The sequence below is a fragment of the Calidris pugnax genome, unplaced genomic scaffold (genome assembly GCF_001431845.1).
Source record: "Calidris pugnax isolate Ruff unplaced genomic scaffold, ASM143184v1 scaffold188, whole genome shotgun sequence".
Lineage (NCBI taxonomy): Eukaryota > Metazoa > Chordata > Aves > Charadriiformes > Scolopacidae > Calidris > Calidris pugnax.
This window is the reverse complement of record NW_015091257.1, coordinates 10,782,095-10,806,178: the sequence shown is the minus strand read 5'-3', so window position 1 is coordinate 10,806,178 and position 24,084 is coordinate 10,782,095. Positions and strand designations below refer to the sequence as shown.

The 24,084-nt window shown below is 39.7% G+C and overlaps 1 protein-coding gene across 2 annotated transcripts in view; it reads right to left on the bottom strand.

Moving 5' to 3' along the window:
• FRMPD4 (FERM and PDZ domain containing 4) overlaps positions 1-24,084 on the bottom strand; it is a 319,824-nt gene that overhangs the window by 104,060 nt on the left and 191,680 nt on the right. For both annotated transcript variants that reach the window (XM_014960410.1, XM_014960411.1), the window contains exon 2: positions 6,669-6,785. In XM_014960410.1, coding sequence (XP_014815896.1) covers positions 6,669-6,785 — 117 coding nt within the window. The remainder of the gene's footprint in view (positions 1-6,668; positions 6,786-24,084) is intronic.

The following is a 24,084-nucleotide window of genomic DNA, read 5'->3' as shown; positions in this document are numbered from 1 at the left end:
GGTCAAACCCTTAGCAACAGCAAGCAAATTTGTACGCAGTCTGAAAGGAGCACAGTAGCACTCTTGCTCTAATAGCACACTATTCATATCAACAGTCTGTATTAGTGACAAGGGAATTTAAAAAAAAAAAGAAAAAAAGAAAAAAGGAGAGAAAAAACAAGAATCGCCATACCAATCAGACCTGTTGTCCGCCTGGTCCAGTATCCTTTCTCTGACAGCACTCAATACCCGCTTCAGAGGAAGGTGCAAGAAACCTTGTAATTATAGAATAACCTGATTAATACAGGAAGTTTCGTCCTAGCCCTAGGCAGTCAGCAGCTGACTCACCCGCTTGTCTGAAACATAAGATTTTATACCTGCTCTATTTTTTTTTTGAATCCTATGTAATTTAATAGTGGAAGTCTCATTACAAATGTACATTGCAAATGTACATTTTAATCCTATGAAGCATTTTAGGCTTTACTGTAACCTGTAGCTGAGAGTTATATTTGCTAATTATATAGGTTGTACTATTTTTATCACTGTTAAACTGCCTGCCATTCAATCTCATTGGATGTCCCTTTTAGGGACGTGGGAATAAGTGGGCCAGAGAGTGTGATTCCGCTGCCTGTTCCCTCGGCAGCTCACCTGGGAGCGGAGATGCCCCAAGAGGGGTACGGCAGCCAGCCTTTGGCTTGAGGCATTATCCTGGCACAGCCTGCCTTCATTCACATCCCTACCCTGATCTGGAAGGAGAAGGAAATGAACCCTCACTTTGACACCCTGCCTAAGAGCAAGCGCTCTCACGGAGGACGGAGCAGCAGCAGAGGTGTCGCTCATATATTTGCGAATGCCACATAAATCCTCCAGTGAATCTAGTCCACATAGTTTCTGTACTTGGAGACGAAGGAATGTAATGCATTCAGTAAAATGCTAGGTAACATTATACCCACAGGGCAGAAAGTGGCTCTTGTGGCTTCAAACTTTCATTATGGCCTTATGTACTAAGGTAATCTTAAGGTACAAATAACAGCAGCCTTTTCAAAACCCAGGAAGATGAAGACCACAGTAACAACAATCAAGGCTTTCGCTATATTTTATATCCTTTGATTGTTTTCAGAACCTTCCGACGGAGCAAACTCCAGAGAAATATTCTGAGAAAGGACTAAACTACCAATAGGCACGTACAACCTGCAGAACACATGGATGAGAAGGTTGAGGTAGGGTTAGACATATCAAGAGAAATTAAAAAACAAGAAAAAAGAAAAAAAGAATAAGCTGAATGATCTGATCCTTTTCTGTGCTTATTTATTTTGAAATAAACTGATTAGCAGGCTGTAAGCCTCAGTTTTGCATCTGGTATAAATTAGTGACCCTTAATAAGCAGGATGCTTGATTGATATGTCATTAATATCATCAATGATTGTGTTCTGCCATTCCACACAGCTGGCCAGCTCCGAGAACTGGGTGTACAAGGAGAACCACACAGCCCAGACATGCATAGAGGCACTCCACCTTTCAGAAAACATGAATGAGTTCCCTCTTCTAAGTACAACAAGCACTGAAAGAGTAAGATGAAGACTACTAAAGAAAATTCAGGTAAGTATTTGCCGTATTGCAAAGAAATATTTTAATGTGTATGCTTTGAGTACTTAGGATGTTCTCAGGTGCAGTAGCTACCAAAGAACACAAACACATTACCCATGTTTTATGTAGGGGTCAGAAGCTGACATTCATGAATTTCATATTTCAGGAATAGCAGAGTTACTAAGCCAAGCAGGGACAACCAAAACATAATGATTTCACAAGCCAAAAATCATGGAGCTGATATTATATGCAGGATAATGTACCTCAGAGGAAAAAAGAATTGTTTGCCAGATACACCTAGAAGAAGTCTGGAAGAATTTAGTGTTACTAAATACAAAAACATCAGTGAAAAATAACAGCAGGTACTCAAGATAACAAAATACGTTGTGACATGTTTCAACTGGTGTAGCAACCACGTCACATAACATAACAAGATTTGGAAAGACTCACGATGAGCAGGTCTCTCCCAGCTCTGCTCTGCGCTCTGGGGACTGACCTGCGGTTTGAAGCCACGCAGTAATGCTGCAGGCTTTGATCTCTGGGTGTGCTGCCTTTTATTTCATGCCTGGGGTCCCAGCTGTTTGCTCAGTTTGTTCCAGATGGGAGCACAGAAGCAAGCTAATATGCATGAAGTACAGATGGTCATGGTCCTTAGAGTAAAATAGGGAGCAAATCAAACTGGTAAGGCAGACAGACCCTGTAGTCCTCTCTGAGGCAATGACAAGAGCAAAAGGAAACATGATCAATAGCATCTCTTGCAAATTAGGGTATGGCAACATGATGACCTAAAAGACCCCTCTAAAAATTTAAGAGTTTAATAACTAACTGCACCTTACTGAGACAACTGTGCTTTGAGTTCACATAGGAAGGGCTACACTTCATTGCAGTAAATCTGATTTCAGGCACTGGTCTTTTATTTGAATGATAGAAGCCAGATCTAGAAAAATACTGAAGTGCCTATTACCTTAGGAATTAAATCAGAATAGGAATCAAAATGGTGTGACTTTCCATGGCAGCAAATGTTATTTCAACTTGCACCTTAGACTGCTGTCGCAGGGCAGCTTAAGCCAACACAAGTCTGTTGCAGCCTTGTTCCCACATCAGTCAGGTATTTTGGGGTGTCAGCAACACTGCTCATCACCTGGCATTAGCCATGCCCTGAGCAGGAGGTTGGACCAGCTGATCTTCCATCCTAAACGATTCTGCAACTCTATCAGACACGTGGAGGACTGGCTCAGGGAGCTAAACTGACATAAAATTAATGGCTTTTTCTGTAGGATTGATTTTTTATTAGCTTTTGCCAGTTTATTTCCCTCTATCAACTCCCCTCCAGGTCTGACAAGCAGCAAGGCTAACACAAGGGAAAGGGTGAAAATGTACAGGTCTGAAAATCAGTAAGATTGTAGTAGTGGCAACCTAGGCAAGCCAAGATATCCATGAGGCTAAACCCCTTGTGGACAAAATGAGCCAAAAACCTTCCTGCTTTGCATGCTATCTCCCTGAAACCCTGCACTCACACCAAATACATTTTTAATATGTTTCATGTTTGGATTCAAATTAGTGTTACAGAAACTTCTTGTAATCATATACGACACAGCTTATATGATAAATGCAAAGAAAACAGGCCTTTAAAATGGTTAAATATACACTGCAAACTATTTCATATTAAAGATCAAGCTTAATATTGCTTGTGCAGTACAGAAACACACTGGAAAACACTAGATGATCGCTGTCCTCCCATACTGAAATGTATTACTTATCTCATAAGGCTATTTCAAGTACAAGCTAAAAGGGAATGGGTGAAGTTCTGAAACTTTAATTTACCGTGGCCTAAACTTAAGGAAAAATATTTTAGAGGTTTGCAAAATGACCCGGTTGCGCCATCTGTACAGAAGAGATAATGAATTGATAGCGACATCTCATAACATTTTGATAAAAGGCAATTCTTGCACTTTTACAAAAGTGCTGCCTGGTGATGGAAACTGCCCCTGATTAGCTCAGGCCATAGGGGCTTTCAGAGATTTGAAAGAAACCAAATTTGCTTCAGCAGAAAGAATAAACATCGCTTCCCATTCACGCCTTAAAGCATTTGCACTGACACTATATAATTACTTTTCATTTCAGCAAAAGATTCTCCTGGATTCTCTATTCCTCCCACAATTTCAAAATGACAATATGTCTGCTTGCAGTTGAATGGATATGTACATATGGCACTAAGTAAATTATTTAACTAAAAAGCAGTTAATGTTTCTATGAATTATGTTATTTGCTTGTACAGAAGTCATGCGCACATTTCATTGCAATAATACCTGGTTTATACATCTTTAATCAAAACGAAGTGGAGGATTTGAATTGCTTTTTCTCCTTCAGTGTGATGCAATTTGTTAATCTGTATGGCTATAAAAAGCCTCAGAGACAATATGAAATGCTATCTCGCTGATCTCTGTCCTGAATTTATTGACAGCACTGTCAACAACCATCTCACTGTTTCATTCCTAAAATCCAGGGGTGAAAAGCGAAGGAAAGACTGTTAAATAGTGTTTTCATTTATGTTTCATGAAGTATTTGCAAAAGCAGTTGTTTTGAAAGCCAGAGAGGGCTTCTGCTTGGCCAGTTAACAGGCACTGTAGGGACAGCTACTATACACCTCCACAGAGCAACTGCTGGCAAAGTCACCAGGTGCATTCAGTCTTTGGTCATTCTTCTAAAATGAAGATACATGTTGTGACTACAGTCACATCACAGTAACTACTGGGGCTGACATTCACGAGTAACGGTGGATAGATGGTGATTCAGTACAGCACCACGTGGTTCCAAATGGCTTCCTGGTTTCATTCAGTTTCTGAAGGCACTGGCTTTTAATGCCACCCAGGGGACTGTCATTTCATGTAAGATGCATCGCTACCCTTGAGACATGGCTGGTGCATGTGTTAGAGCCAATGCTGTTGCTTTAAAACATCTGATACAAGAATATGTACTATAACTGCAATGTGGACGTACACAGCACTGTTCAACTTGCACCTAAGACTGCTCAGAGACATCAATGGGTAAGAAAGTCTGGCACGAAATATCAAAGGCTTCTGCAGACCAGCTTCCTCAGAGGCCTCATTCTCTCCATCCCTTAAAGCAGTTTATTTTTTTCCACATAGCCTGCTATCCACATGCAGAGAAAAACGGAAGAATCCCTTAAAGCAGTTTATTTTTTTCCACATGCAGAGAAAAACGGAAGACTAAAGCCCCAAAGAGGACAGAGAGCAAGCACCTTATAAGAACCTGGAAAAAAACCAACCCAACAACCACAACAACAAAACAACAACAAGAAGCCTATCATTACTTAAGGCATAATTTGGCACTGCCTGTTATGGATTTTCATTCCTAAATGCAGTTTTCCGCATTTAAGAGAGGGATATGACACTTTAAGGTACTAAAAGGCAATCCAAAAAATAAACAAAATAATCATTAGCTACTGAGAGTTAGGAAACGTTCCCAAATTGCAAAATTAATGAGTACTAATGCACTGCATTTTGTAAGCCGCAGATGTTTATAGCTACACAACAAGTGCAGCATCCCATTATGTGACCAGTGAGAAAAGAGGAGGAATCAAATGCGGAGCTTGTCCTCAGAAGCCGGGTATTAAATGTTCAAATGAATCTCAGTCGCGCAGAGGAGAACATACCAATGGTCTGCAGAAACAATGGACAACCAGGGTGTGCAGGTCCCTTTCACTAACTACAGTAACAGAAGCAGCAGTCACATCTGCACAGTACTTTGGAGACTCACCTATATTTCTTGACAAGCCTAATTAGTCCAGGCAGAAAGCCTATGCTAATAAAGTTATATTGTGCCTGGCATTCAGCTCTATGTTGTCCAGCCCTGCACCCAGTCCAGTGTCTTACAGACATGCGAAGCATGAAAAATACTTGCTCAAGGAAGAAAATGACATTTCAAAATTAGCTTTTGAGCCCTCATTAACTCAGACAACTTGGTCCAATTTGAACAGGTCTGAAATCACTCTAAATCTTGAAAGCCCACAGGACACCATGCCGTTACAAATCTTGCTTTTGCTCCAAAAGCAAGTGCCTCCCAGGAAGCCAAGGCACAGACCAGGGGCAAAGGGGGGAGGAAGAGAAAGCAGAGCAATGGGGATCCTCTTTCTTACACTGTGCAGTTCTGTTTGCTGCTGATGAAAGATGTTGAGTGAATTAAGGGATTTAATGGTCAATTTTAAGTCTGAACTTAATTTAAGTCTGATCCTTCTACTCTGTGTTAAAAGAAAGACTTGTAATTCTCCTCCAGGACTTTTTTAAGCACCTGCAAGTTTCTAAACAGACTGCTAAACACAAAATTGAAATAATAACTAAAAAACCCAACCCTTCCCATGAGCAGAATCAACATGCTAGTCTTAAAAATGGGATGCAAGCTACAGCAACTAATGCTGCAAAATCAGGCAATGGTTCTACTAACTCATTACCATCACCCCTTTTTAGAGAAGAGGTTCCAAAGCCATGTAAGAGTACATTTGCTGGAACAGCAGACTGTAGTTTATTCAAGCCACTTAAGAGATTTTAAAGAATAATTATGCACAGTTTTCACCGGGAAAAGAAAAGCCCATTTTGCTTATGATCACATCATGCACATTGACATTTATTTTGCAAGCCTTTAAATTCAGAGCGAAAGGACTATGGAAAATCTAAGAATTAGAATATTTATACAGGTTCAAAATATACACTTTTTCATTACCAGTATAACGAATATTTTAGACAAACTAAAAGAGTTCACATGGCAGAGATGGAGGAGAATTGTTTGTCTCAGTCAGAACTGACCTTTTGCCTCATTCTTTAAACATAGCATTTTTATTTTTACTTTTTTTGTTAATGACATTTGTGGTAATTCCTTGATGAATTACATGTCCTTATATTAATAGCGTTTTCTCAGGTAAATGAAATAATCAAGTACCAAAACAAGGAGCAGTAAAGTACAGCCAGAGATACCTCTTTGTAAGAACATTAACTGTGTAGGGCTGAAGCAGGAATCAGGATTCCGAGGAGTTACAGCAAGAGCAAGGCTGCAGCGCTGTGCTACAGACCACACTGCCCACTTACTTGATGAAGTAGTCTCTTCCATCTCTGTTTGCCGTCATCTCCCATCCATAAGGTGTCCCCTGGTTCAAGCTCCAGGTCCCTGAAGGGTGAGGCCAGCCTGAAGACTTGTTCCTGTGGCTGCAATTTTGGGAAGGGTAGGGGGAAAGAGAAAGAAAGAAAAAAAAAAGTTACTTGTTTGTTGCATTTATTCTTCAAATTTACTTATTTCCCGTCATTCACTTGGCATCCAAATACTTTCACAGTTGTGAGATATACAGCCAAAAGCCAGGCAAGAGAAAAGAGGTTTGCAGGCCTATTTACATTTGTAGTATTTTCCCAGTAAGTGGAAAGATACACCGTCACTTCTAACGGTCTTTGAGTCCAAGTCTTTGGTAGGTGAATCAGTCTCACACCCACAATACTAATTTTCAATACTTTCAGGACAGGAGACGGAAAGTATTTTCATTCACCACCACCCTCTGGTCAAACGCCAGTTCTCAGTACAGTTTTAGCCAAAAAGACCACCAAACGAACCAAACCCAACCATCCCCCACATGGCTGCACATCACACACGTGGTGCAGTGCCTGGTACAAGAAGGAACATCAACAGCAACTCTCATTGCTAGCAAACCAAACAGTTTTTTGTTTCATATGCTGGAATGAAGGCAGATTGTAACGCTTTTGTATATGGACCTAAATTGATTCAATACACAGATGTTGCTGCACTTGATCGTTATCCATTAAGCTCTTCCTCCAAATAACTTTTGAAAGGCTGGAGTGTCTCTGAGCACACACACTGTGACATATCACTGCTCAAGCACTCTCTGCTAGTATTCCCACCCCTGAGCAAGGGCCAAGTCAAACTGCCCTAAATAAAGGAGTAGCTTGCACAGCTCACCTAGGGGAGGTTGAGCAGCACTCCCAAGGGACAGTATTTCCCCACTAGATCTAAAACATTTTGTGAGATGCCATCTACTGACTCCATACACACACAAAAAAAGATATAGCTAGCAAGAATGCCCTACAGATTACCACAGGAAACCCCAACTTTTGCACTGCTGTTTTACCCCTCACTTGCAGGAACTAGAATAGATGTTACTGCATATTCCCACTTTCTGCTGTGGGACTTAGAGGTACAGAAGGCAACAAATAGGTCTTTCAGCAAAATTGCTCAGGTCATTAATATCTACGTACAATCTGAAAAAGAGAAAGAGCAGGAAAAGGAGGCAGGGTAACCAAAGATGCTAAAGACTGTCTAAGAGCACATCGCAGACATGCGAAGAGGAATCAGCACACAACACTGAATACAATCTGAAATTTAGACCAAAGCCACACAAAATAAGAGCACGTTTTTAATTAGTTGCCTCTCTGCCTTTTCTCCACCAGTCAAACATATTACAGTTTAGTTTTGCTTGCTAGATTTATTTAAGTTCAAATGCTAGCAAGGAAATTAGTATTTCTCGCCTTAGACAGGGATGTAAGAACTTATTTCCTTTAAAGAAAAAGAGTGCAATGTAACCTGGTGAACACTCTTCTGAAGGAACAGAATTGGTCTCCATGGACGACTCAACAATTCATTGCAAATTGCTAAACTCAACAAAGTTGTACACCGTTAATCTTTCCCAAAGGAGGAATGCATCATTAAAAACAAACTAGCTACTTCCCCCTCCCCCCTTATTTCAAGAATTAATCACTACTGAGAAAAGATACAGTGCTTCAAAATATAATTTACATGTAAAGTAGAGCATTACAATGGAGTGCTACATATCATCTGATTTACCAATTACATTAAGTACCCTATCTTCAAGGAGTAGAAAAACATTTCTGTTAGCACGTTCAAACACTGGTATTTGCCATAAGACGGGGCTTAAGTCTAATATTTGAACATGTTAGAAATCTTAATAAAATTACAGTTGCTCATGACTAGTGAAACACAGAAATGTCAGATATGATACATTACCCCAGATAAATGGAACTAACCCGTTCCTGATCAAAGGAATGAATTAAAAAACAGGCATCTGAGGAAAGAAAACAAATACTTTCAACGTTCACTCATGCAGTTTCATATATATTTGAGCTTAAGCATTTCTGTTTTTCCATATGCTTGACAGAGAGAGAAAGGGTTGTCCCCATCTTTTAGATGGGAGTCATTCTATGATCTAAGGACAACAATTTAACTACATCTGCAGACCTCACATTACACTTTATAGTATTTGGGATCCTTAACACTGCAGTTATCCAAATAAAGTAGAAAGTAACCTGTTTTATCTGGACTATAAAGGGATATCTGTGCATTTAACACTTTTCACTTTAATTAAATGTTTCACAACCTCTGTGCTGTAGTTCCTCCACCTGTAAAAGGGGTACAGTGACATTTGAATTCCCACGTAAAGCACATCAAACTTCTATTATCAGGTGATTTGTAGGAGCACAGGACAGTGATGATGATCAATACTGTTCCTCTCTGCATTCAAACTAAGGGCTCATCCTTGTATGGATTATAACATTAGTGGATTTTAAAGTGAATCTAATTCCCCTGAAAGCTTTCTTTAAACCCTTAAAACATTAATGGTGTCAGAATTTATCATATATGATTGGTAATTACTGTCCTACTTAACTATGGATATGTTTATATCTGATCTAGCCCTCCAGACTTTCTTTTAACCAGTGGGAGAGTTATTAGCACTTGAGACACTGTATACACCTACATTAGATGTGTGCAAATTCGAGGAGGTGGCTCCAGACATGGGAAAAACAAACACTCACAAAATGTTTCCTATAGTCATTGTACAACTGAATAACAAATGCTCATGTCATAATAACATAACAAGGTTTTTAAACTCAAAGGTGATCAGTGCTGGTGATTCCCAGCTGCCTGTACAGTCTGAAAAAATGAAAGAATAAACTGAATTATTTATTTTTATACATCTCCATCCACTTGTTGAATATTTTCCTGCTTGTCTGCAAGGATTCTGTTCAACGGCCACTACAAGGGACAAAAGATGGCAAAGGCGAGTTAAATGCCAGAAGGAATATCAAAGTCTCTGTAGGAAACCATAAGCAGGTCAGGCATTTCACCTGGGGGAAGGACAAAGTCATCTCAGCAGACTATAAGTTAAGAGGATACCTCAGTGATGAGGAATATCATCAGGCTGGGAGAACTCAATCCAAATCCTACCTCCCTGCAGGTGATCTTGGATAAATCCCTCAGTTCTCTGATCCCCATTTGCCACATCCTTCCCTCACAGGCAAAGGAGGAACAGCACACTAAAAATGCCTAGGTTTCTGGAAGACCTGCATACTTCCAAAGATGGGAAAGGTAGAGAAAACATGCCTGCTACCCTGGGAAACCTGTCCACAAAGGAAGCACTGGCACTGCTGTAACTCACTGCTTGATCTCCATCACCACTTCTGCTTGCTCACAGCAATCATATCAATTGCTGGAGTGCATGTCACTGCACAGCTCTTTGGTGGTGAACTTCATCATGAAAGCCTAGGCCACATCATGCCAGCAGAGCTCTGAAAACAAGGCAATGTTAGCTACGAAATCCCATCAACCTGCTTTTGACATCCTGCTGCAGAAGTAGAAAACTTGATTCTTCTGAATTGCTTCACATTGAACAATGAGTTTATTAAATCACAGAGGCAGCATGCAAGGTACTAGTGTGCCCAACAGGGGGAGAAACTTTTGACTAATAATACAATAGCTGAGCCACAGCGAACATCTTCAGGTCAGCCTTTTTTCCGCCTTGTGCCTCAGGCATGGCTGAAACACGAGTTTATGTGTAAAGCCTCCAGTACTCAACATCAGAAGTGTGCCACTGGCACAACATGCAGAACATACTCAGCATAAACCATGGTACAAACAAGAAATCTGTAATAGTATCCACCTTCTTTTTCAAAGATCAAAACTAGACCATTTTGAATTTTTAAATACTGTTAGAGCCTAACATCCAGAGCAGTTTAGATAGTATTAATGCTGAAAGCAGAGAGCAACACTGCTCAATAAAAAAAAAAAAAAAAAAAGCATCTACAGATTCAGACAATAAGCATGTAATATTGCCCCAAACTTATTTTTTTAACTGGCAACTGGAGATTCCTCTCAATAGGTCTTTGCTATAGAAATCTTGATAGACTCTTTTATTGTATCACCTCTATAGCCCAGGCCTGTAAATTTTGTTATAAATTTAGTGCTTTCCTGCACTGGTGGAAATGAAGCTCTTGGATTACAATTTTAAAACAGCAGAAACTGGCACTGACACAAAAGCAGCATTCCCATCCTCCCGGCATCAGACAGTCCTACTTCACATCACAGCTGCTGTTATGCCAATGCAAGTAAACTGGATCACCTTAAAACTAGTGGCTAGTTTATCCAGACTCATCTCTGCGTACTCCATGGCCTCACAGATGGCTACATGGCAGGAAAAAATAAGGGCAGGACAGAACCCGCCTGCTTCAGATACTCCTTAGGCAAAGACAAGACAGAAAGCGCTCGACTAAAATGGAACACCCTCACTTGATTTAGAATATTCAGTGCCTACTGGAGCATAACACCCTCTATATAGGATTAGGGTGCCTACCGACCCCAAAGATAGACATCATGTTTATGCCTACCCTTCTCCACTGTCAGGGATACAACAGTCCTTGTTTTCTTTGGAATGAAGCCGGACAAAGAGTTGAGTGGTCTGCTTTATCATTGGAGTAGTCTTCACTCCCTTGCCCAAGAATCCCAACTTGCACTCTACTGATAGATTTAAAACAGCAATAAAAGGCAGCAGCATCCTAGAAATCTTGTTTTTTAACAATAATGATTTGAAGGCAGAAGCCTAGTTAGTTATCTCTGGTCATAGTGACCTTCATTCCCGCTCTCTGCAACCTCAGGGAGATGGCTACCCTTGCAAAATGATCATCTTCATAGGCCTAGATTGAAAAGTTCTTACAGTGCGTCTTTGGTGGAATTCCAGACTAAGGTATCTCAGAGCTGAAGACCACCTCTGGCATTTAGGGTGCCAGTGAAGAGTTCAAGATTCAGCTCTATCTTAAAGCAGGCATTTGAATTTGCAAGCTTTCTATCTGTATTCACTGACTCTAATTTGGAGCCTTGACATCTCACTCCATGTAGATGCAAAAATTTGAATTTCAAGCATACGAATCTGGAGATGAATTCTACATCATCCTCTGAAGAACCCTTTGCAACAAATGGTGAGCCCTTATTGTTAACTTCTTGTATAACATAATAAAATTGGCCATTTTTATGACCTTATTATTTATTTCTCATTCTATACCCCCTTCTAAAACACCTAAGAGCAGCACCAAACCAAGTGCAAACAGCTTCCAAGCTTCTGGTACCATTAGTTTTGGTTTTTTAATCTCAAGAGTTGCAGAATTTTGAGGTAGATACCACCTGTCTATTTTTTACCGTCTGCTTCAGTGATCTGATCTCTAAGATGACCTAACTTTTCAAATTGGGCCATAGCTTCAAAAAAGTTTCCAATAAAGAAGCAACCCTTGGAAATCCCCCTCCAACGCACTGTGCAAAATCTCTGTATGTGGTGCCATGTATAATTTCCCTAAATATAAGTAATTTGAAATAGTAATATTCTATACATGTTTTCTCTTTAGTTATTAGTAACTTTTTAAGCATCTACCTTGGATTTCCTCTGCTGGATTGAAATAGTGGAAGAACTATATTCTAATCTTCTTTTAAAGTAATGTCCTGGCATGTACCCTGGCTTTATTTTACCTCACTACTTATGCAAAAGCCAGTTCTCTGCCTTTCACATGCCAATACCGAAGTCAGTTGCTCTCCAACCCACCATAAAAGGAAGAGATCCCGCACAAAAGCCATGTTACACTCCCAAAACTTGATTATTTTGGGAGCAGGGCTCCACAGCACCACCTGGGAGGTTAACTCCCGCCACAAAGATCCCTAGGAGTTACCTAGAGGAACACCACAGTAACAATATTTTGTATTATTAGTTTTTAAAAGTAAGAACACCATCTGAAGTTTCTGCAGGGCATGACTACCTGGGAGTAAGAGACATGCTTGCGACACAAGCGGAGTTCAATAATGGTCTCTCTATGATATTTAATCTTCCACTGCCTCCAGAATAGAAATCTGCTTTCTCAATCCACTTCTCACCCAGTCCTGTCCCAAAAGACTACCACACTAAGCTTACTTCCAACCTATCATTTTAACTTGAAAAAATGAGAAAATGAAAGTTTTAAAGACTCTGTAGCTATACTATCAAGATCAATCATCATACCCTGCTATTTAAACTCTCCTGAGGGGCACTGTACAATAGGACAGACGTGATGGACAATAATTTCTGGATCCAAGATCAAGGACACTGAAAGGCTTGTTGTCTCTGCACAGACCAGTACTGTAAACTCCCCAGAAATAGTCCTATCAGAAGCACAAAAGAAGAAAATGAGCTGCCCCAGTACTCCACTGTAGTAAGAAAATTTTCATACTGGGTCTCCTATTACTAAAGCACATAAGTAGAGAAATGAACCCTAATGAGTTCAGGTACCCACAGATTCAGACACCCTTCAGATCTTATAACCTGCATGCTTTCAAGTCTTTCGCTGGATAAGAAAGCAAAACGGTTTTAGTCCTCATATGAATGTGTACTATTTTTGAACTCCTGGAAACTCTCTATCAGTTAAAAGAAACCTGAGGAATATCACCCTACAAGTAAGCTTGGGCTTTCATGTTTGTAATAAAGACAAACATGAAAGGTAGATTCGTTGTCCAAGACTGTTTTTCTTATTTAACCATAAGAACAAAATACTAGAAAAATATTTTTGCCATGTGACACCTGTCCATCTCAATAATCCTGCAACACAACACCATGCTCTGGGCAAAGGTAGAGCGCTGTTGCAATACCTTTCAGGCTTGTCCTGAATTTTCTCCCTGGATCATGCATCATCAGATAAACACAAATGCTATTCAGAAAATTAACACACACACACCTTTCTCCCCATTCCTTCCACCCCCTTTCAATCTGGTCTTAATTAGTACTTTCTCTTAGTTTTTTCTATTTTTCTAGTAAGGACTATGACTAAAGCTAGGCTGCCTTGTTCAGAAACTGTGCCCAGCTGTGTCACTTTCTTAGCAGGAGGGCCTAGGCAGTAACTATACCCCAGACTCCAGATGGAGCAGATAACTTCACACTTTTTTCCCCCTTCCCACCGTCCACAGCAGACACTCTCAATTATTCACAATTTCACAAAGTAACACTCATTCTTACTCCAAACCAACAACAATACTGAAGGCTCCACTCAACCTTTAAATCCTTTGGTGGAGCAGAAAATAATCCAACCAAGTACAACTCAGAATTTCATACTGAGCTCCTCTAAGCCAGTTTACAATACAGTAGAAGAGATATGTTTCTAGAAAATCCTGTCAGCCTATTTTTGTCACAGATTACATTAGCTTCCATCTCCTCAATGCCTGAAACTGAGATTTCTAAATGACAGCCGATGTCTGGGATGAGAATAGGAGACACTCAAATGAATTCCTCCTCCACCAGTCATTGCTACTGCTGCCAATCATGAGATAACGAGGACCTATGGCCACGTAGCTGATCTGAAAGGTAAGAGATCCCTTTCATCAGGAATATCCTGGCTGCCACAAGAAAGACCCTGCTACTGCTCCCCTGCCAGGTAAATGGGGAAATAGAGCGCCAGCTGCCCATCACTTGGTGGAAGCAAAAGGGGCAATTCCACATGACCAGAAAAGTTTCCTCATGGGCTCCTGTCACTTCAGCATCAATTCCAGACTCCTGCCTGTATCACAGACAGGGCAGGGTGACACAGAAGAAAACAGCTGGCTGTTCAAAATGTACACTGTGCCCATTACACCACTGGCGACATGAGGAATGGCTCTTCCTAGTCTGAAACTACAATGTAAGCACAAGCTTTGTGCTAATAGTCTACACATAGACCATTTTTCATCACATATCTTCCAAAATTGCTCCTTCGCTTTCCTCCCGGTGCTCTGCTTGTGGCCAAAGATGTGGGTACCCAAACAGTGCAGTGAAGAAGTACCTACAGCAGATTTTTTTGCCATCAGGTTCGTAGAGAGCTCCTCAGCATTGAGTGGTGGCTCCCCAGACTATCATCCCAGAACTAAAAACCTCATGAAACAAGGTAATGAAAAGTTCAGGTAGCACATTGGGAGGAGGGATGAAACAAACCATGTCAGGCAACACTGGTTTGTTCCAGGGGCTAACAACTCCCATGTGCTATTGGGAGAGGGACAAGGTGAAGGTCTTGTCATTCCCTGAGGCAGCCTGCCTGTCCTGGGATGCTTCCTTTTTTGTCTCTCATTCCACGGTAAGTTTTACGCTCTTGAACATAGGTATAGCTGTTGTTTGCACTGTCCTGTTCAGCAGCAGCCGAGTTTTTCTTTTTTGCAAAAAATGTTCTTGCATTCAGATTGTCTACAGTCACTGCCACCCAGTTAACACACTTTCATATCTGTTGCTTGTTTTGTTCTGGTTATTGTTTTGTTTGGTTTGGTGTTGGATTTTTTTTTTATTGTCTGATATAGGTCACATCTTCCGTTCTCCTGTCCTGCTCTCTCTCTCTGTTATATTTCCGTTATTAATAAGGATGTGCCCCATTACAAAGAAAACAAAAACCTCTATTATATTTCCTTTCAGACTGCCAGGACTTTTCGTGTAAAGGACACTGACTCCATTAGAGATCCAAAGTCCTAAAGGAATTACTTTCTCCTTCAGAATCTTGTATTGCAAAAGCCAGAAAGTACCCAAAGAAGCAAATAGTGGCTGGGACTTGGATGCCTGTAAAAGGTTCTTTGACTTTCTGGTTTTTATGATGTTTTAGCTTCATGCTGATGTGAGCTAGAAAGTAAAAGTCTCTAATAACTGATGTGTACAAGATGTTTTTTCTTCTGTTTTAACGGGCCTTTTGACCTTAGGCTTTCTTAGCTTTACTCAGTATTTCATGAAAAAACAAAGAAAGAAAAAAATATGGGGAGTGCATTTGGCTCTTTCTCATTTAGTGAATGGATTATTGGTATTTATTTCTGATTTTTTTTAGAAAAAATGGGTTCTGTTTTGTCTCAAACTAGCACATGTTGGAAAACCTTGCCATATCATAGCTAGCATCCCCCTATTGCATTGTATGAAAAATTAGTTTGTTGCCTGCTATCTTTAGCATTTATGTCTGACAAAAATGGCAACTGTTTTCGGACACTAAATTTTACCCTACATAAGTCTTTTAGGGATTATTTGCTTTAAAATATTGTTACCTCTATGCTTATTGAGTGTTTTCCTTTTAAGAGTTTTCCAATAAAGTGTGGGCATGATTCACTACTAAGTTTCAGTGAAGAGTACAGGATTTTTTCCATTTCTGCCTTATGGAAAAGAAGTCCTCTAATACCTGTGATAAAGATGCTGTCTAGCTCATTGACTGCATTGTTACTAATAATGAGGGTTTATGGTAGCATAGAGTAGAATGCTGGAAATGTAATGCTGTAAAGCTTAATCGTATTTTAGATAAAAGTAACAATACATCGTATACTCTCTTACCACCTATTACAGAGCTGTTCATTTTATGCCATTAAAATCTGAGGTGTGTGTATTCATTAAAATTTGACTGTACACTCAGCACTCCGAAAAGCAAAAGGGAATCTCATTTTTATACATAGCAAATTTTGTATTTTTTCAGTAGCCTGATATGAAACCAACCTGCCTGCTGTGAGCCGACAAATTTTCTATAGTCATACACTAGAAAAAGCAGCTCAGAAAATTTTCAAGCACTTCTTGGGAGATGATTTCTGCAGGAGCTTCCTTTTTCTATAATGATGTCACCCACATTTCAGGCCACTAGAAAATGTGGTCACTAGAAAATTCTTCACATTTTAGCCTGTAGGAGAGCGAAGTTGCATCAGAATGATGCAGCGAACAGGACCAAATTGCCACAAAGGAAACAAAATTACTTTTCTAATGTTGAATTAAAGCCTAAATTCCTACTGCTTGATTTTGGTAGCAACTCTTTCTAGATGAGCTCCAACAACAAAACAGGAGAACAAAAAAATATGACTGAATCTTAATTAAGAAGCGAGTACTGCAGAGAAGAGAGAAGACGGAAAACATCCTCATACATGTACTACTTCTTCAGTTTTGAACTATAAAGAATTCTCCCCTTCTCCATTCCGATTTATTGGGGTATAAAAAGAAATGGTGGGAAAATTAAATAATGGCAAGGTCTCTTAAACTATTTTGTAAATTAAATTAAATTAATACTATCCTCTTAGGTTTTTTGGGGGAAAAAAACATGCACAACTATTTAAATTAATTTCCCTGCTCAGAAATTATTAAATAATAAAATTTATTATTTAATCACTGTCCAGTGACTCCAGGGGCAGCTCCAAAAGCCCAGCAGTTTTTTCCTTAAAATACATATTTGGTGACCTTGAAATGAGGCATAACCACTGATTACTATATCTTACCTTGTTTTCCATGAACGCTTAAAATCATTATTTAGAAAAACTATATAAATCTTTTCACAGGAGAACAATAAGGCATAAATTAAATAACACAGGAGTTAGTCTTTAACAAGTTCACTCATCAGAAATCTCATTACCAAATCAAAACCATTCTGCTGTATTTAAGTCTATTTCAAGAATTCTATATAAGGACATAATTGTAGTTTAAGGTATTTTGTTGTGATTTTGAGATTGAAAAAGTCTGAATATTCCACTTGGTTTTAAAACAAAATTCTCAAAACTTGGAATAGATGAACAAATATTCATCCCCCTATTAAAAGACTAGCTACTACCATGTACTTTTCTAGACTTCACTCCCAGAGTAAAGGTACAAAAAACTTCAGAAAAGGACCACATAAAATCCATGCCTACAAATCTGTTTACATTCTTAAAATATCTGCAGAGATGCTTGTGCTTCTACTGCTACCATGCTAGAAGGCTGGGGGTTTTTTTTCCTTTCTTTTTTCTTTTGAGCTCCTTTGTATTTTTCCATTAAGGAAATTATGGTTTATATGGTAACCTACTCAGAAATAATGTAAGTAAAGGGCATTTGGCATAATAGAAGTTTTCAGCAGTGGTAAGAAGCCTTCAACCAGATACGAGATTATTTAAAGCACTCCGAACATAAACCCACTCATGAAGCCAAGCAAATTCTAAGCAGTTGCATTCTTAGGAAACCACCAACACTTTGCACGTTTTGTCTCTGAATTATGCTGTAAACCAAGGCACATGTAAAACCTTAATGATTGAGAAAACAAGTTTATTTTTTTTAAACTTTCTTCCTTAACTTTAATGAGACCACAAAGTGGGACCTAACAAAACTGAGCCAAAATGTCATGTTTCAAATGTAATTTAAGGACTTACATATTTAAGGGCCAAGTGCAATATTTAACTATGTCTACCCATAGAATGTAAGGTACCTTAAAAACTATGTCATGTAACTTATTTAACATTTGCATGAAAGTTATGCAGAAACAGTTCAAAACCGGAGAGAGGTGATCTTAGAGCACCGGTCTCTCCAGCACATCCCAGGCCACACACAGAGCAGCGTAGAGCCAGGCGGGTAAAACATCCACCTATAAGTGAAGACCTGGTTTCCATGCCATTTGATCTAGATGCAAGCCCAGGAAAGATTTACAAAATCTTTTTTCCCCTGCATGCTCTACTGGTTATCAACAGAAGCTGTAGTACCCTGAAACTCCAAAGAAATCACAGATTTCCGCGCAAGGAGCTAAAAAAGGGAAAAGTTGCAGAGGAAGGACAGAAGGCAAAGTAAGGAAAACAAAAAACAGGGAAAGCTTTAACATTTTACAAGAACCTCATCTGCCCAAGAATTAAACCAGAATGAGCACCAGCAACACTAACCTTCTCCGTCATTTTAGAATCACTTTTTTCCCAGTATTTATGGCTTATAATACATTGCAGCCAGGAACAATAATCACTGGGTGGTTTTTTTTACTTTCAAATTTGTGTCTGAAAAACCTCATCAGAACACAGAATTAACAGTCTTCTCCCAAGTTCCTGCTAGTGCCCCTTATATCATTACCTGACCTCACTTTCTCTCGGCGGGCAAACTACACAGTGAGATGTCAAACTGGTTCTTGTTCCCGTTGCACAAGATGTAACTTGACAACAATGTTGCTACAGAACCAGGATGTCAAGCATCACATCAGATCACCATTTCCTCAGAACGTCAACTTTGAATTGAAAACTGCTTTTAGGTTCTTTATCAACCCAAATATTCAGACATTTTTTGGCCTACCAGGAACTTGCACTTTTCAGCTCCCAAGGAGAATGTTGTTCTGGACAAGAAAAGGCAGCTTTTAAATTACTGTGGGTTCATAGCAGAGGGACTGTGCAACTTGGAAAAGATAAAAATTAAAATATTTTATCACTTCCCATTGAGTTTTTTAAAGCATTATACTATAATATACCATAAAATAGTCTGTAGCTGGAACAGAAATGCTAGAGATATTTTAATTATTATCTATGAATACAGTTACTTTCCTGAAGTATAGCATTTTATGATTGCAAAGTCACATTTAAAAAGCTGAACTTTTCTACCTCTTTATGGTAATTGCCTGCAATTTACATAAAATGTCACATTTTCCTCAATAAATAATGTGAAAGTTGAAGGTATTAGAATTGACAATTCATTATTTGCCTTCCCAAATGGGTTAAAATACACTTTTGTACCCTCTAGATTCCACAAGCTCAGAAAAACCAGACTTCTGCCAAAGCTTTTGTTCCCAGCCTACCATGAGTAGCCAAGCAGTGTTTAAACCTGATGAGCCAACAATCAAAGAAATAAGCAATTCCAGAACACAGCAATATATGCTTTACTTTTTCCTTACCTCCTTTGTCCTGCCAGCCCTTCAATACAAGAGACAACTCTGGCAGTAAAAGCAAAGTAAGAAAATGAATATCATTTCATTGTTATTTCATTGAAGAGGAAGCAGATTTAATCTCTAATCATCATTTGTATCCCTTGTACTCTTTTTACACGCTGCATTCCTCACTGCAGACTCCAGGTTACTATTTCTCTCCTGTATCTATCAATCTCACCATGTTGCTTTGATTTTGTGATCACCCAGTCACGTACAGCAGCAGAGCATCCAAAGCAGCTATGCCTGGAACTGCAGAAACAAAGCTGTTAAAGCAATGGTGAAGGCTTTACTAAAGAGAAACAAAAAGGTGTGTTTTTAAGTGAATTCACATGGTTGCGCCATTTCCTTTTGTTTGCCTCTAAGATTAGCAACAAGGCTCAGAGTTTAACTTGAATGTCATTTCTAATACCAGTTGTCCAGAACAAGTGGGCTCACTGCCCATTTTTCATCTCACACAATCAACAGCAAAAGCTCTTGCTGAACACGAAGGCAGCAGTGTTCATGCTCTAGCAGCAGGCCACCAACTTGCACCAACAGCCTGCCCAGGGAGGTGGTGGAGTCACCATCCCTGGAGGTATTTAAAGAAACGTGTAGACGTGGCTCTTCAGGGCATGCTCTAGTGCCCAAGATTATAGGTTTGTGGTGGGGTGTAGTATGTGGGGTTGTGGGTGTGGGGTTTAGTTGGTGGGTGGTGGTTTTGGGTTTGTTGTTTTTGTGGTGGTTGTGTGGTTTTTGTTTGTTTTTTGGTTGTTTGGGGTTTTTTTTTTGTGGTTGGACTCAATGATCTTGGAGGTCCCTTCCAACCACTAAGATTCTGTGATTCTGTGTGATCTGTCACAGGCAGATCACAGGACAACTCCATTTGGAAGGGACCTCAGGAGATCATCTACTCCAACCTCCCGCTCAAAGCATTTCAGCATGCTTCATGTCAAACAATGTGAAAAACAGGTATTACACTGCAAACTGAGTTGCCTGGAGTTAATCTTATATACTTAAACACTATTACTCTATTCTATTAATCATTAAACAAAAGACAGAGAGAGAGACAATTGCTTATTCTATTCTTTGTCATTCTTTGGACTATATCCTTGTTCTTTTCATATCAGTATTTCCTAACCCAGTGATTTTTAAAGATAAAATCTGTGAAACAAAATCCTGTAAAGTAAAATGTATTTCTTCTTTAATCTGATTTATCACCTGAGAAGCACTCTGAAGGTTAGGTAGTGCTTATACAACCTAAAGAGAAAATGAAAGATCTTGTTGCATATAAAGCTCTAGGAATACTAAGGCTCCAGCCATCTAAAAGCCTAATACCTTATGATATTAAGCTGTCTGGTTACATATCTGGGCAAATGGACTCATAAATTTCTTGTAATAACAGGTTCTTAAAAATGAAACAACACAAAAAAACCCATAACCTAAATCTTTCCTCCTCCCATTTACATCACCCTTTGGTTATGTACCATGGCAGGGGTACAGGTATATGTGCTTGTGTACATCCTGGCAAGCTGCAACTGCATCGCCACTGTGACAGCTACTAGAGCATATCAAAAAGCTCTCTCAGCTACCTGCAAGTGATAGCTAAGGAAAAGGATATGGGCAGAAGTACAACAGGTTCAGCTAACCTACTTACAGGCACTGACAAGCAACTTCCTAAAGATCTTGCAGCAGAAAATGAAAGTTTCCCTGCAGTCAGAAAATTAGGACTCTGGGACTTAACACAGGTTTAATACTGTTCCCTGACAGTAGGTTGTGTAGTGCTCCTGGAGGTTCCTATTGTAATAAAGATGAATCTGGTTGCAGCTTGTAACTGCATGTTCCAACCAGGGAGTGCACCTACCCACATATTTAGATGCAATTCAGGTCTTTGAAACTATGGATTCTCTACATTTGCAGTTCTTAGAACTTGCTAATAATTGCATTGCTAACAGGAATTAAATTAGGCACAGTATCAATAGAGGAAAATGTGAGCAAGAGCATACAGAAACACTGAAGTTTAACTGCCGATGCGATTCTGAGATAAACTTTAGTGTTTCCAGGGCAGAAACTGCTATTGCAAAGCTTGGATTCACCCAGCCAGCTCTATCCTTCACTGTATTTCCTTTTTGCTGTTAAAAGAGTGCCACACACGTAGGTTTAATCCATTTAACAGGTGATACATGCATTGTTCCAGCTACTACTGCATTGACTCCCAATAGCTTCACAACACAGTCTGTAAACTCAGTCTCCTCATGCTAACAGGGTATGCCAAGGACACTGTTCAATTGAACTGGTCCTACCCATCACCTGTACCACCTCTGGCTGTCATGAGAAGTTCTCAGCACAAAAGATATTCTGGAACTTGAGAGCTATAAGTTTGAAAATTATTCAGTGAGAATATGTGATTTGCAAAATAAAACAATGTGTCATCTTCCTGAGGGGCAAGAAAGAAAAAGAAGGGGGGAGGGGAACCCCAAAAGATAAAGTGTTAAACGCAAAAATTAAGAAACACAATTAATGCAAAACCCAGGAAGCTTTTGTGAAGAGGGAGTAAACAAAATTGCTTTTCTCCTGCTGCCTTGTACCACAGAGCAAAGGGTGACGCCCTGACAGAAGAAGGGCCAGAAGAAGGGATAGCCCATGCCAGGCTAGAAGAAGCTCGGGGTGCCCATGGGAAGCTGCAGGAGCCTGTTTCAGCCAGGGAAGAAGGAAAAATTGCCTTGAGAACAAACACTGATTGTCAGGCCCAGGTCAGCTTGAGCTCAGCTTCCCCATCAAGTCCCTTACAGCGGGCAGCAGCAAAATTTAGGGAAAACGTAACTATCATTGCAAATCAGCTTTTCCCCCAGCTGCGGTTATTAAATTGCTTAATCTCTTCTTTCACAGAAGCCATTACGTTACAGATCATCCTTACTATCCTTTTACTTTTTTCTTGCACAAATATATCTTACTTGAGACAGCAACTGTAGACAGAAGCAACCAAGCAAACCCTTACTACGTTCTATTCAAGTGTCACGTGGGCATTACCTTTATTTTTTTGCACTCCTGCCTCCATCACTACAAATCCATATCTAATTCTGTCCTTAATAGAGTAAATTAAACCTCTTCTGCTAGTCTAAAGTCGTGGCTGACAGTAACACCAATGTCAGGTGCCCTGGCAGACCCTGAGCTCCACGCTGCTTTGACCGTGGGATGCCACTACTGGACGCCCACAGTACCCAGCCCCCAGGTTTTTGGCCACTCAGCCAGTTGCAGGGCTCCCACACCCTGTGGAGCAGTCCAGAAGGATGCCAAAGCCAGCTTGGGATGGGTACCAAGCGCTGCTGTTTCACAAAGAACAGCCCTTGCCAGCAAGTGCTAGCCCAAGGCTCAGGTCTGCAGGTTGATTTTATCACCCACAACTCTATTATACTTCACGGTATATTTTTATTTTTTCAATGTATTAATTCTCTCACCCTTTTTCTGAAGTACAGAGCCAGAACTTGACAGCTTACTTACTGTAAAGACATTCAGAAACGTTACATGTGTTCATAAGGGCATAGTTATTTATAAAACAGGCAAAAAAGTGCCTGGTAACAGGAGTTATTAGCTGTGGCATTTTTATAGTCCTATTGAAGCTCACCTGAACCTTTAGATGTTTCAATATCCTTAAAAATTTGCTTTCATGTTTCAGAAAGATAAATCTAAATTTAAAATTACCTAGGTCCAGGTTTTATAAGCCTGTTGCTAAGTCAAAGTAACTTGAGACTGAGTTAGGCATTTTTAAAATAAATTAATATGTCTGCAAATACACTATTGCTGAATCATTTAGTTAATTTTTTTAAAGGTCATACCTTAACAAATTTAAATCTTCAATTTATCATCAACCCCACCAAAAGAATAAATTCAGATATGCCTAGCTTTTTAAAATTAAAATTGTCATTCTAATTTATAATTTAAATAAGAGGATTATGTTCGGTTCTGAAGTGACAGTATACTGTTTTTAAAAATTCACTTTGGAGGACAGTATTTACATGTAAGAATTACAACTTCACAACAGTCTTATTGAAGGTATAGGGAGAATCTAATTCCATCTAAGGTGGTGGAAATTTTACAACTGACTTCAGTGGGGTCAGGTTTTTATCCCTGGCATATTACCTGTGTAAAGCCTCCGTGGAGCTGCTGAATTCCACGGCACAACTGGTTTTCTCTTTCTCCCCAGCAGGAAGGTTTCTGAAGCTCGCGACAGGTATGTGCTGAGAAGACAGGCACTGGAGAGCAGCACATGCCCAGAAATGTTGCCGTCTACATTAGCATCTCACCCAGTGTAAAATTAGCTCCACAGAAATGACAGCACAAAGAAACAATACAAGGTGGTTTGGATGGTAAATATTTACAGACTGTCAAGTTGAATTCCAACAGCATTAACTCTACTGCTGGGTTAAGTACAGTTGATTCAGAGTCCTGAAGCCATGAAGTTGATTTACTTTATGTATAAAAAGGATGTTCATTCCTAAACCGGTAAACAGACATCCACCTGCGAGGATATACCTTTTTTTTTAACCCTCCCCAA